The sequence below is a fragment of the Phyllobates terribilis genome, unplaced genomic scaffold (genome assembly GCF_046119375.1).
Source record: "Phyllobates terribilis strain yellow unplaced genomic scaffold, ASM4611937v1 Scaffold_12__6_contigs__length_324123572, whole genome shotgun sequence".
In the NCBI taxonomy this organism is placed as follows: domain Eukaryota; kingdom Metazoa; phylum Chordata; class Amphibia; order Anura; family Dendrobatidae; genus Phyllobates; species Phyllobates terribilis.
In genome coordinates this window covers 255,415,679-255,428,622 of record NW_027362772.1, presented here as the reverse complement: position 1 = coordinate 255,428,622, position 12,944 = coordinate 255,415,679, and the positions used below count along the sequence as shown (strand labels likewise).

Sequence of the window (12,944 nt, the reverse complement as noted above, 5' to 3'; positions counted from 1 at the left end):
CCTTCTGTTTGTTGACGTCCATCAGAGGGACCGTCGGGAGGCCCCCATAAACCTTAAACTGTCGACTGAACCGGTCAATATCGGCAGGTACAGCTGACGTTACTCTAATGTGCACGGGGGTCTTTACTTTTGAACTGCCTGCATCAACTTGATTTAAAGATTGTGGTGTTGACACACACTACGTCAACCCTTTATTGTCGATTTTCACATGTCTCTACTTATAACGCAGATTAATTACCCCCTGTTATCAATGATCTACAGTTAGTGGAGGAAGGATTATCAAGGTGCATGTACAATTTCTGCAAAAGAGCACTAATCGGCTATATACAAGTAGATTGGCACTTACACAGACCGATACAAACTGTATGGAAACAGAATGATCATTAAAACCATCATCGTTTTATCTATATATACTTGGCATATGGATGGCCCCCCTTCACCCAGCTGGCCCATCAGCGGCCCCCTTCACCCAGCCGGCCCGTCGGCGGCCCCCTCCACCCAGCCGGCCCGTCGGGTTTACCCTGGCTGCCAACATAAACAATAAAATCTCCCACCACACAAGCATTTTGCTCATTATTCTGCTGATCGTCGGCATGCTTACATGGGCCACTTGGGGACAAACGTTCATATGAATGTTCATTTGCCGATTATCGATCTATGTAAATAGACCTTTTAGGAATGTGCACACTTCCTACTCAATTTGGATTTAACGGAGGCCACTTTCACACAGCCATAATAGTCTTATTCTTGGTCTCATATTTACAACCACACCCCTCCAATCCTAAATTCTACAGAAACAAACTTGGGTCACCATACGATTGTGCGATGCTTTAAATTCGAATTAGTGGAGCCACATTGGGTTTGGGGTTTTACTTCCTAAAATGTAACGTGATTTCGGTCTGAGAAATCCACGTTCAGCAGATGGTTCTGACTCCGGGCAGCGTCAGTGTTTAGCCGGGACCGTACGGCCCTGATTTCTAGATAGCAGACTGCGCTTGGTCATGTACCAGGAGGAGGCATGGAGTGACTGGTTTGCTACAGAACAAGCTTCTCATTGTAATGCTGGATATAAAATAATCACTTCCTTTCATTATGAAGCAGAGAGTGAGGAATGCTCATAGATTTTTGTAGTTCTGATTTTAGTTATTTCACTGTAGTCCACTTCCCAGCATAGTCTCATGTTTCTATAAAGCAAAATACACACAGAGCCTAAAATTATTAATCCAGCCCGACCGCCCCCTACACACAGGGTGGACTTTATCTCTATCCCATTTTCCCAAATAACAAACCGATCCGCTGTAACTCACCAGTAAGTGTGTAAATTTCCAGCAGCGCCACAGGTCAAAATAACTATTACACAGTGCCATCTTATGCTTTATAGAGTATTCTTGTAAAGTTTGTCAGGTACAAAGGCTACTGCGGACGCATTTGCCCCTAGCCACTCCATCTGACTGATCCCACAACTTTAGGCTTCACCTTTTAAAGTATAACTATCATGGGTGCTGCTTAGTTTTGCTGATTGATGGGGGAGGGGAGCTCTGGGTCCTGAAACCCCCACCGATTTGGATTAACACACTGCTCCGAAGTTTACAGCTTGAATGATGTCAAAAGTAAGTCTATGGGTCTGTGCACCGCTCTAGTCATGCCGGAACTGCATACTTCATAGCGGTGTTTTGATCCTTCTATGGGCCCAGACCCGAATCACAGTGAGCCTAGAATATAAAAAACACTTTTGCAAAATGATAATTACACTTTAATCCTAAAAACAGGGATCTGTACTAACTACGGGGCACCCTGGGTTGCATCTATGGAGTAGCTGTTGGCCAGAGGAGCAAGGGATAAAATTGGGACCGAATCATGTGACAAAACCGCAGTCTGTGGAATATCCTAGATCAGACAGAAGGGATACTATGCAAGACAAGGTCAAGAACAGCAGCGGAGATGTCAGAGGTAAACAGAGTATGATATCTGGCAGACTGCTGGGAGTTTAAATTGGGTGTGGTGCTGCCCTATTGGTCATCTGCTGAGCGGCTGGACAGCACAAAGGACCCATTCTGTTGGTCTTGGTGGCGCCACAGGTCCAAGCCACACTAGTCTTTCTGGCAGAGATGCTGGCTGTGATGTCTCTACAACCAGCGCCACCCACAGAGTGAAAACTGTCTAGTGACAGAGGCTGATTTCCAGGCTCAGTTGAGGTGTTACAATCCTGTACCAATGATTCGCGGGTTCCCTGATGTCCTCTACTCCCTGATTCCTCGGGAGTTATACAGTCAGCACCTGCCTCTAACAGCAGCAACCGGAGCCTGCTCATATTGCTGCTGTTTAACCACTTAAACTCCACTTTTCAATATCTGACTAAGGCATGTAAGTGGCACTTCTGTTCAGGCTACTGCCATCCCAATCCTGGGATGCTGATGGTTTGTCGTGGCAGTTTTGGAGGTCTGCCAAAGCCCACCTCTCGCCACCTTTTAGGTGCTATGGCCTTCATGGTAGATCTTGATTTTTAGTATGTACCGTAGACCGCAGGTTCAAGTACACTAGGGAGAATAAAAAATTAAGAGAAAATATAATAAAAAAAAGTTATAACTATCTCCCCTATTACCCATTAATACCAGATACCCTTATATTTTTTTTTATCATGTTTGCAAAAGTTTAATTTGTCAATATATAGAATTTAACCCATAAACTAAATGCCATAAAGAAAAAAAATATTGAAACCCCCAGAATTGCGATTTATCAGTTGTTGCATCCTTCCTAAAAGTGAAAAATGTTTTATGCATCCCAAAAGTGTATCAATGGAAAAAAGAAACAAATCCACAATAACACCTTTCACACAGCTCCATCAACTGTAAAATAAAATGTTACAGGTCCCTTAAAATGGTGACTATTATTATTATTATTATTATTATTATTATTTTTTACAAAGTTTGGATTTTTTTTCTAAAGCCTCTAACAAACCCCCCCCCCCCAAAACTACAGTTATATGAAAAAGTTTGGGCACCCCTATTAATCTTAAGCTTAATGTTTTCTTAAAATTGGTGTTTTTGAAACAGCTATTTCAGTTTGATATATGTAATAACTGTTGGACACAGTAATGTTTCTGCCTTGAAATGAGGTTTATTGTACTAACAGAAAATGTGCAATCAGCATTCAAACAAAATTTGACAGGTGCATAAGTATGGGCACCCTTATCATTTTCTTGTTTTAAATACTCCTACCTACTTTTTACTGACTTACTAAAGCACTTTTTTTGGTTTTGTAACCTCATTGAGCTTTGAACTTCATAGCCAGGTGTATGCAATCATGAGAAAAGCTACTTAAAGTGGCCACTTGCAAGTTGTTCTCCTGTTTGAATCTTCTCTGAAGAGTGGCATCATGGACTCCTCAAAACAACTGTCAAATGATCTGAAAACAAAGATTATTCAACATAGTTGTTCAGGGGAAGGATACAAAAAGCTGTCTCAGAGATTTAACCTGTCAGTTTCCACTGTGAGGAACATAGTAAGGAAATGGAAGAACACAGGGACAGTTCTTGTTAAGGCCAGAAGTGGCAGGCCAAGAAAAACATCAGAAAGGCAGAGAAGAAGAATGGTGAGATCAGTCAAGGACAATCCTCAGACCACCTCCAGAGAGCTGCAGCATCAACTTGCTGCAGATGGTGTCAACTATACAACGCACTTTGCACAAGGAGAAGCTGTATGGGAGAGTGATGCGAAAGAAGCCGTTTCTGCAAGCACGCCACAAACAGAGTTGGCTGAGGTATGCAAAAGCACATTTGGAGAAGCCAATTTCTTTTTGGAAGAAGGTCCTGTGGACTGATGAAATCAAGATTGAGTTATTTGGTCATACAAAAAGGCGTTATGCATGGTGGCAAAAAAACACAGCATTCCAAGAAAAACACTTGCTACCCACAGTAAAATTTGGTGGAGGTTCCATCATGCTTTGGGGCTGTGTGGCCAATGCCGGCACCGGGAATCTTGTTAAAGTTGAGGGACGCATGGATTCCACTCAGTATCAGCAGATTCTTGACAATAATGTTCAAGAATCAGTGATAAAGTTGAAGTTACGCAGGGGATGGATCTTTCAGCAATCCAAAACACCGCTCCAAATCTACTCAGGCATTCATGCAGAGGAACAATTACAATGTTCTGGAATGGCCATCCCAGTCCCCAGACCTGAATATCATTGAACATCTGTGGGATCATTTGAAGAGGGCTGTCCATGCTCGGCGACCATCAAACTTAACTGAACTGGAATTGTTTTGTAAAGAGGAATGGTCAAAAATACCTTCATCCAGGAACTCATTAAAAGCTACTGGAAGCGACTAGATGCTGTTATTTTTGCAAAAGGAGGATCTACTAAATATTAATGTCACTTTTCTGGTGAGGTGCCCATACTTATACACCTGTCAAATTTTGTTTGAATGCGGATTGCACGTTTTCTGTTAGTACAATAAACCTCATTTCAAGGCAGAAACATTACTGTGTCCAACAGTTATTACATATATCAAACTGAAATAGCTGTTGCAAAAACACCAATTTTTATAAAACATTAAGCTTAAGATTAATAGGGGTGCCCAAACTTTTTCATATAACTGTATATTTGGCATGAAAAATCGTGTTGTTGGGTCATTCTCACCGTTCATCGAAGGCCGCAATAAATGAAACCCTAAAAAAAAAATGTCAGAATTTTTCTTTTTTTAAACTTTTTTACACTTTCACCCCACTTGGATTTTTCCTGTCTTTTTCAGTACATTATACGATAAAGCGAATGGGGTAATTTAAAATTACAACAAGCCCTCGTATGTTTGTCGATGGAAAGTTTAAGAAAATTCTGGTTCTTGAATGAAGGGGAGGAAAAAACAAAAGAGCAAAAATGAAATTTGACTGCATTTATAACTGCAGGAAAGGCCAAATCCGAGATTAATATTTTATCACCTTTTCTACCGTCTCTAGTTTTGAGGATAATGTATCTCCAATTACGGCCGCTTTGTCGGGACATCTCTTGGGATATAGCATTGCAGTGTCCACTTGGGTGCACTTTCCCATCATAAGGCGTCAGTGCAGACAACAGATGCACGATATGGCGGTATTCCGTAACAGGACAATGTGTCCGCGGTACATTTTGCAACATTATGTACCAGAGAGTAAGAACCTGTGTTTTCTCTTCTGTCTTTGGAAACGCTTTATCCTGTTTGTGTAATGCACGGAGCTTAGACGTTCCTGTACTAACCTATACGGGCGGAGAGGAAGCCGGGTGGAGTTTCCTCCAGTCCTCGGTGTAATGCTGCAGGGATTATTAGGCGGCTGCACTGACAGGTAGCAGCTCTCTGGTTCTCGCTGTCATGTAATGCTGGCTGGGGATGTGTATAGTGATTTCATGGCTCAGGTGTCACCCGGCACAGCCGGCAGCAATGATTAATTGATGCAGATGATTAATCTGAATTCTTTCTTTCTTTTTTAGGTATTTTCTTTCTTTGTGAGTGAGGCATTCCCATTTGCACTATGGAGCGATCCCAGAACAAGGTGTGCGGCAAAGAGAAGAGTGTGAATGCAGAAGAAGCCCTTTTTTTTGCAGCCTGTGATTGTGAGGACGAGATCAGCCGTGGGAAACCTATTCGCGGAAGGACAAAATCACGCAGTTTGTCTGCATCTCCAGGGCCGGGGAGCACCAAGGAATTCAGGTGAGTGGGAAAACTGTAGTTCCCGGGCTGGCGGTCTAGCTCCCTGGCTGTCGGGCTGGCGGTCTAGCTCCCTGGCAGTCGGGCTGGCGTCTTGCCTTTAGTAGAATGATAAAATGCTGTTTGTTAGGCCAGTGGGCTCGTCCCTAGTGGTCTGATGGGCAGCTCTCTAGTCCCTGGTGGCTCAGTGATCTGGCATCCAGTCCCTGCTGCTTTGGAGGTCTGAGATCATTTCCACGTGAAAAATTAGAAATTAAAATACTTTTTGGCCACAATACTGGACTTTGAAGCCCTTTTCATATCTAGGTGTAGTTGTTGGACTGATTTCAGATGGCCACATTGAAAATCGGGCCAGTAGTGACCACAAATTGTGGTGTTTCTCCGCTGCTGACGGATGCCGAAGCTGCTTTTACATTGCATGCATTAATCTGGTCTGTAGATTTGACCAAAGCAGCGCATGCAGCAATTTTATTTTTCCACACAATCTGTTCACATGGAAAACTGGCCACTAGATCTAATGGGTCCATGTGCTTTTTTCTGACTGCTTGTCTGAACAAGCACTTAGGTCAGTTTCTCACATCTGTGAACACTGACTGTTCCTGCATCTGTAGACCCAGCCCCACTCCCTGGTCTCCTGATTTGCACTGACAGCTCCATAGATGCCCATGAAGCAGCTGGGATGTGTCTTCAGATGCGAGAACCCGTCAATGGACACACAAAAAAACACATACGGGTTACCATCCAGATGTGATGCATTTTTTCACAGATACATTAGTTGTTAACATAGAAATTTGTATTTGCCCTCTTACTATTTATTAAATTGTTCATGTAAAAACCTTTTTTTTTTTTCTTTTTCCTGGATGAAAAACTTAAAATTTTGCAAAATTTCATCTGAAATCCTCCTTACATTGTAGACTTTTCTCCATTCTTGGGTAATTTGAAGCTTCCTTATCAGAGATCGGCACTAGACATTGGTTCTTTGCTTTTGGTTAGTGTTGAGCGAGTATGTTCTGTTAACCCTTTCGCCGAGTATGCTCGGGCCGAGCTCCGAGTAGTTACAGCTGCTCGGTGATATGGTTGAATCGCTCCCGTGTACATGATTTGCGACTGTTTCACAGCTTTGATACATGTGAGGAATGTCTATTTCTTACACATTCCTCACATGTAATAAAGCTGTCAAACAGTTGCAAATCATGCACACGGGAGCGATTCAAAGATATCACCGAGCAGCTGTAAATACTCGGTGCTCGCCCGAGCATCACTACTTTTGGTAGCTGTGAAGGACCTGTCACCAGTTCAGAAATGTCAATACTTTAGCACAGAAGCCTAAAGCCACGCCCCTGAGGATCCCATGAGCCACACCCCTGAGTATCCTTTGAGCCACGCCCCCCTTGGAACCCATAAAAAGTATCCCTAAATAAAAGGGACAATATGTCTGGAACCGTATGGTGGACTTTAAAAAAGGAAAAAAACATACATACTCAGGGAGGGTAGTGGGAATAAAATAAGGGCAAATACTGGCCACTTCTGACCTGGTGACAGGTCCTCTTTAAAGGGTGTATCCTCAATGTAAAATGTCTATAAAGGGGTATTTCCACCATCTAATCTTATGGTTTCTAACTAGGGTGTGTTATATTATGATCAGTGGGGGGCTTTCTCTTCATTTTTGGCATTCGGTCCCCTTCCCTTTTTCTCTGTACCAAAGCGCTCTCGTCCACCATACCTCTCAGTAAGTGGAGCTGTGTTTGCAGGTGGATAGTGACGCCCCTGAGGAGCAGCCACATTGCTGAACTTGCGCTGCTGAGTGTTGGGTCCTTTTGAAGAGCGTTGTAATGGATTGCTTGGTGCCTGCACTGTCCGTTCCCCGTCATTCTTGTGTACATCGTCTGATATGTGCCATTTCATTGTTTGATTTCCAAAAACAAATGGTCACTTCTGCTGCCGCAAAATGTTAATTATTAACTTCACGGATTTGTTGCTGAGGACGATTCCTCTAGATATAACACTTGCAGGTTAAAGTTAGTTATTTTCCACCAAACTCCTCTTCATCCTTAGTACTGTCCCCCAGCTTGCCTTACCCATATCCCTGGCTCCTTAAAGTGTCTAACATTGCCTTATAGGGTGGCTGCCTCCACTAGATGGCACAGTTTAGCCTACTTTTAATTCTGAGTGACTGCGAATTTGCATATTTGTTTCCCATGGAGCATTGCCAATACGGCTCTACTTAGACACCTGGGAGAGCCAGTCCACCCAAAGAAATTTCTCTTGAAACATTAACCCCTTCCCAACATTCATCTAGTGCAGACTTATAGAGCAGGCTCAAGAGCTGAGCCCGCACTGTACACTGCTGGGACCGGTTGTGTTATATACGGCCAGTAGCGTCTCTAACAGCAGAGACCACTGCTTTTTAACCACTTAAATGCCACTGTCAATCTCATGGCAGCCGTGGACCTACTACAGACCCCATGGCAGTCCCCTGAAGCCCAAATATAATAGACTGTCATTTTCGCTATACTGAAGAAAAGAGAAAAAAGTATTAAAAATAAATAAATAGATATAATTACCCACCCCTCCTTCTCTCGCCTTTTCCCAAAATATAAAGAAATAGAAAAGATCATATTTCGATGCGCCATGTTTGCAAAACCCTGATCTGTTGAGATGTAAAATAATTAAATTTGTAGGGTAAACGCTAAAAAGAAAAAACAAAGCAACAAAATCTAAGAATTATAGGTTTTCATAGTACTTCCACCTCCAACCTCACCCTGCCCCCATAAAAAAATGCTACAAAAGCCGTATGTGCCCCATATGATACCAATAAAACATACAGCTCACTTGCAAATAAAAACGAGCCCCCACTCGGCTCATGCGATGGAAAAATTAAAAAGGTGCGGGCGTCGGAAAATGGCAACAGAAACCAATTTAATTTTTAATTTTTTTTTTTTTTTAAATAAAATTTAAGGTTGTGATTCAAAACTAAAACTTGTCCTGTGAAAAAGCAAACCCTCACTTGGCAATCTATATGGAGAAAAAAAAAAAAAAAAGTTGGTTGGAGACACCAACTCAAATAAGGAAATTTGGCCGGAGCGAGAATAGGTCCATAAATACCCGAGCACTGGGAAAGCTGGGTACTCCCCTCCTTCCGGTGAGGGGTGACAGCTGTCTTGTTGGTCACTCTGCTTTCCCAGAGACAGACCGGAGTAAGAAAAGTTTGATCCCGAAACCAAACTTCGTTGGAGTTTCTTTGCAATATAATGTCTCCATATCTCCTTTCCCGGGGCATTTCCCACTCACTAGTAATGAATGGCCTAGTAACCTGATGGATAGACGATCTCTGCAGCACATAAATAATGAATGGCGCAGGGTGACTGGGGTCTGCTGGTAACGATGTGTTGTAGAGGAGTAGATTAATATGGCATCCTGATAAGAAGATTTCCGCATATAGCTGTACAAAGTATAAAAAAATTCTTTGCTCCCCCTCCCCAGGTCCAGTGCAGCCTGTCGCTCCACCCAGTTTCTGTTGTTGTTGTCTGCAGCACTGTTTGACTTGTCGTTGGCGCTGCGGACAATAACAGAGACTGGGTGGAGCAACAGACTGTGTTGGACCTGGGGAGGGGAAGCACTGAGCGGTTTGTGGTGACAATTTGGGTATTTTCTTACAGTAGAAGAATTGCCTTTAAAAAAATAAAAAAACACACACAAAAAAACATGGATTGATTAAAAATGATAAAGGGAGGAATACTCTCCTTTTTAGGGAGCTCTGATGGTCTCCTCCGGCTATGGAAGTGATGTCTACTGTGTGAAAGCCCCCGCAGCGCTGAAACCTATTAGGTGGAGGGGAGGGGGCTGACTGGGGGAGGTCGGGAGGGTTAGGGGCTGACTGGGGAGCGGCTGACTGGGTGGTGTTGTGGAAGGGCCTGTAAGGTGTTAACTGAAAGGTGGTCAATACGGTCCTGTAAGGGGCCGATTGGAGGGTGAATACGGTTCTGTAAGGGGCTGACGTGTGTGTCTGGTGGTCTTTAGGAGTTTTTGGAAAATCTGCTCTAAATGATTGGGGGTTTTTTAGTTGCATGCTTCTACTTTTAGTTGATGCTGCTGGAACGAGAATCTACAACATGCCTCATCTGTCACAGAATTCTACTGTGAAGTGCTTGTCTAACGCCGCACGTCACAACATTTATATTTGGGGGAGTTTCTATTCATGCTGCATGCGTACCCACCCAATGAGAGGTTTTGATATGAACGCCCATCACTATCAGATCACTGAGGGCCTGACTCCTTGCCCCCCATCATTATCAGATCACTGAGAGTCTGACTCCTCGCCCCCCTCATTCCTAACAGATCAGCTGCTTGGTTGGAGCCGCAGCGTTCTGGCTTCTTCATTGTTGACCGGGCTCTGCTCCGTACATTTGTGGCTGTGCCTGGTATTGGGAGAGGTCTATGACACTGTGCCTTGTATTCTGTCAATCAGTGGGGTTAGAGGGATTCGGACCCCCGTACATCTGATTCATAATATATCCGATTAATAATAATAATGTGACATTGATGGACTTTGTCTTTTTGCTGCCCTTTATCTCCTGCCCTTTATCTCCTGTCTTTGTTCCATGTCTCCCTCCATTGCACACGTTTGCCGTCTCGGGTTCCTCCTTTACTCCTTTCTGTAATCTGAGGTTTCTGTTGCCTCCATCCAGCACTAAGTGGTTAATGGCGTGGCTTTGTGTGCTGGATAAGCATGACTCTGCAGTCCCGGTGTCGCGCCTTCTCCTCCTCCTGTATTGTGCTGTTCCCTGGAGCTCGTCTGCTCCAGTTCCCGTGATGTCACACCGTAACACGGGATCTCGTCCTTTGCACGTTAGTTTTTGGGAAACCCGTGCTGTGTTACAAAGCATTTCCTCCCCTCTTACACGACATTTCCATAGTTCTTCGCCCTTTCTGCAAATGGTAGGAGAAAAAAAATCTACATCTGAACACTGTTCTATATTCTAATCTGTGTTATTCTTACAGAATAGACCCTTAAAGGGGATGTCAGAGATTAGAAAACAAAGACCACCACACTTTCATTGCTTGGGCTGCAGTACCAGGCACGTCCTACGGACAAGGGTGGTTCTGCTGTTAGTAGGAAACAAAGCCTTCAGGACCTTAGGACCCTCATTAAACCTTCATTTTCTTACTCCTCATCCCCCCCTTGAAACTTGTACACCATAATTTCCTTTGCTATAGGAAAAGTAGGGTTAAGCAAAAAAAGGTTAGCATACCCCCAATCCAGCGCCAAGTCATACAATGGATCAATTTTGTTCTAATGTATTGGGATATAACGAGCGCCTAGAATAGTGACCCATCTCCTGAAGGAAGGGTGCTTACAAAGATGTGTGTACAATAGAAGAGAGAGGGAGGAGGGGGATGCAGCTGCAGTTTCTCACTATGTTAGTAGCACAGCACGAGCTGGGAGAGAGGGAGCAACTTTTTTTTAAAACTGATTTCCATAATGTGTTTTGTTTTTTCCTTTTTAAATCTAAAATGATTTTGTGTTTTTCTCTGGTTTAGACTTTTTTTTTATTTTTTATAAAGATGTCAGGTTTCCTATTGTATGTGCTTGCGATGACATCTCACAAATGTCTGTCTTTTTTTTTCCCCTTTATGCAGGAGAACCAGATCCATGCATGGACCATGCCCAGTAACCACGTTCGGACCAAAGGCCTGTATGCTGCAGAATCCAAAAGCGATCATGTAAGTAGTTGTCCACAAGAGCCGCTTACCTTCATCCGCGCTGCAAATGTCCTTGTCACATTTTTCGGGGCCCTTGTTCTCTGTCCTGCGATTACTGTACCTGGACGCACTGATGGCAGCCGTAGTTCTTGCTGTAGGGCTGTCAATGTTACTGCAAATCTGCGCAGACTGAAAATTGATGGTTAATGGGTGCATAGTTTTGCACTTAACTTTTTCTGGCCACAAACTTACGACCAAGATAAAAAACAGTGATGGGTGATAGTCCCAGCACTGAGCCCCACAATGGGCTCTGCCATCCCTCAGTCCCCGGTAGGTGTGGGGTCAGAGCAGGACACTTGGGTGGAGGAATTGTTAATTGTCAGGGTTCAGTAAATATTAGGTGCAGTCGGAGCGGGTGGCGTTTCTTCCATACGAGCCCTGTGATTCACACTTGATGTGAACGCCACAACAATATTGACTCTGCAGCTTTGTTGTACTGAGCAAACACGGGAGGGAAATCACATTGATCTTATGATTTTTTTAAGCAAATAAAGTTCTAAATAAGTTCTCATTATTTGGGAAGAGCAATAGCTGCAGGTCACGTCCCCACCGAACTCCACCATGTGCAGAACACCCGAGGTCCTCAGGCTTCTTAGCAGATAAGTGCAGACTTAGCTTCTGCTCCCATTTCATTAGCACTTATTTATTTACTCACTTATATACTTATATACATACATAATCATCACGACACCCATCGGGGCTCGCAATCTACATTCCCTATCAGTATGTCTTTGGAATGTGGGAGGAACCGGAGAACCCGGAGGAAACCCACGCAAACACGGGGAGAACATACAAACTCCTCGTAGATGTTGACCTTGGGTGGGATTTGATCTCAGAAAGCCTGGGCTGCCGCACATTACAAAAAAATCCTCAGGCAGTGCCCGGTATTGCTTCTAATCTCCATTCAAATAAATCTGAATCTGCTGCAATACCGGACACTGCCTGTAGACAGGAGTGGCGCTGTAGGTTCCCTCAATTACTGCTCATTAGTACCCATAGTGTTGCCAACATGCTCCATACAGTCTGTCCAGAGCCGCACGTCACTGCACGGGGCGGCGTCTGTGACATCCAAAGTCATAAAAAAGATCTTGACATCAGGAAAAGTGACACAAGTTTTTTTTTTAAATAGATTTTTAAGATCTCTGCTTGCTCTCCGTGAATGAAATCATTCTTTGTTTCCAGTCAAAGTGAAAAGATCCGTCCTATCAGGTCACTGATGCACGGATCACTGCAAGAAGAAAATCTCTGCTACACTGTGACGAGTTGCTCCGCTGTGTAAGGTGAATGTGATCGGGACGGATCGCTGGGCTCTGTACAGGAGCGTCGCTCATCACTGACATACAGCAGAGATTTTAAAAACTGGGTCGATGGTTTGAAGCTAAAGCAAAGTGAAGCCATCGGCCATAAACCGATTTGTGTCCCTGAACTTATTTTAATTTGCGTTATGACTTCTCTTGTTGCCATGGTTACGTTTGTTTATTTACAGTTCTTGTCTGTGCCC

The 12,944-nt window shown here is 43.6% G+C and overlaps 1 protein-coding gene across 7 annotated transcripts in view; it reads left to right on the top strand.

Annotated features, from left to right (window-relative positions):
* The window catches only part of NADK (NAD kinase), a 53,838-nt gene that overhangs the window by 23,260 nt on the left and 17,634 nt on the right, over positions 1–12,944 (top strand). For 5 of the 7 annotated variants that reach the window (XM_073656872.1, XM_073656866.1, XM_073656868.1 and 2 more), the window contains exons 2-3: positions 5,464–5,683; positions 11,321–11,404. In XM_073656872.1, the coding sequence (XP_073512973.1) occupies positions 5,505–5,683; positions 11,321–11,404 (263 nt within the window). In that variant the 5' untranslated portion in view covers positions 5,464–5,504. Of the gene's footprint in view, positions 1–1,769; positions 1,951–5,187; positions 5,319–5,463; positions 5,684–11,320; positions 11,405–12,944 lie in introns of those variants that run through there. The other 2 variants (XM_073656869.1, XM_073656870.1) reach the window with 2 other exon arrangements.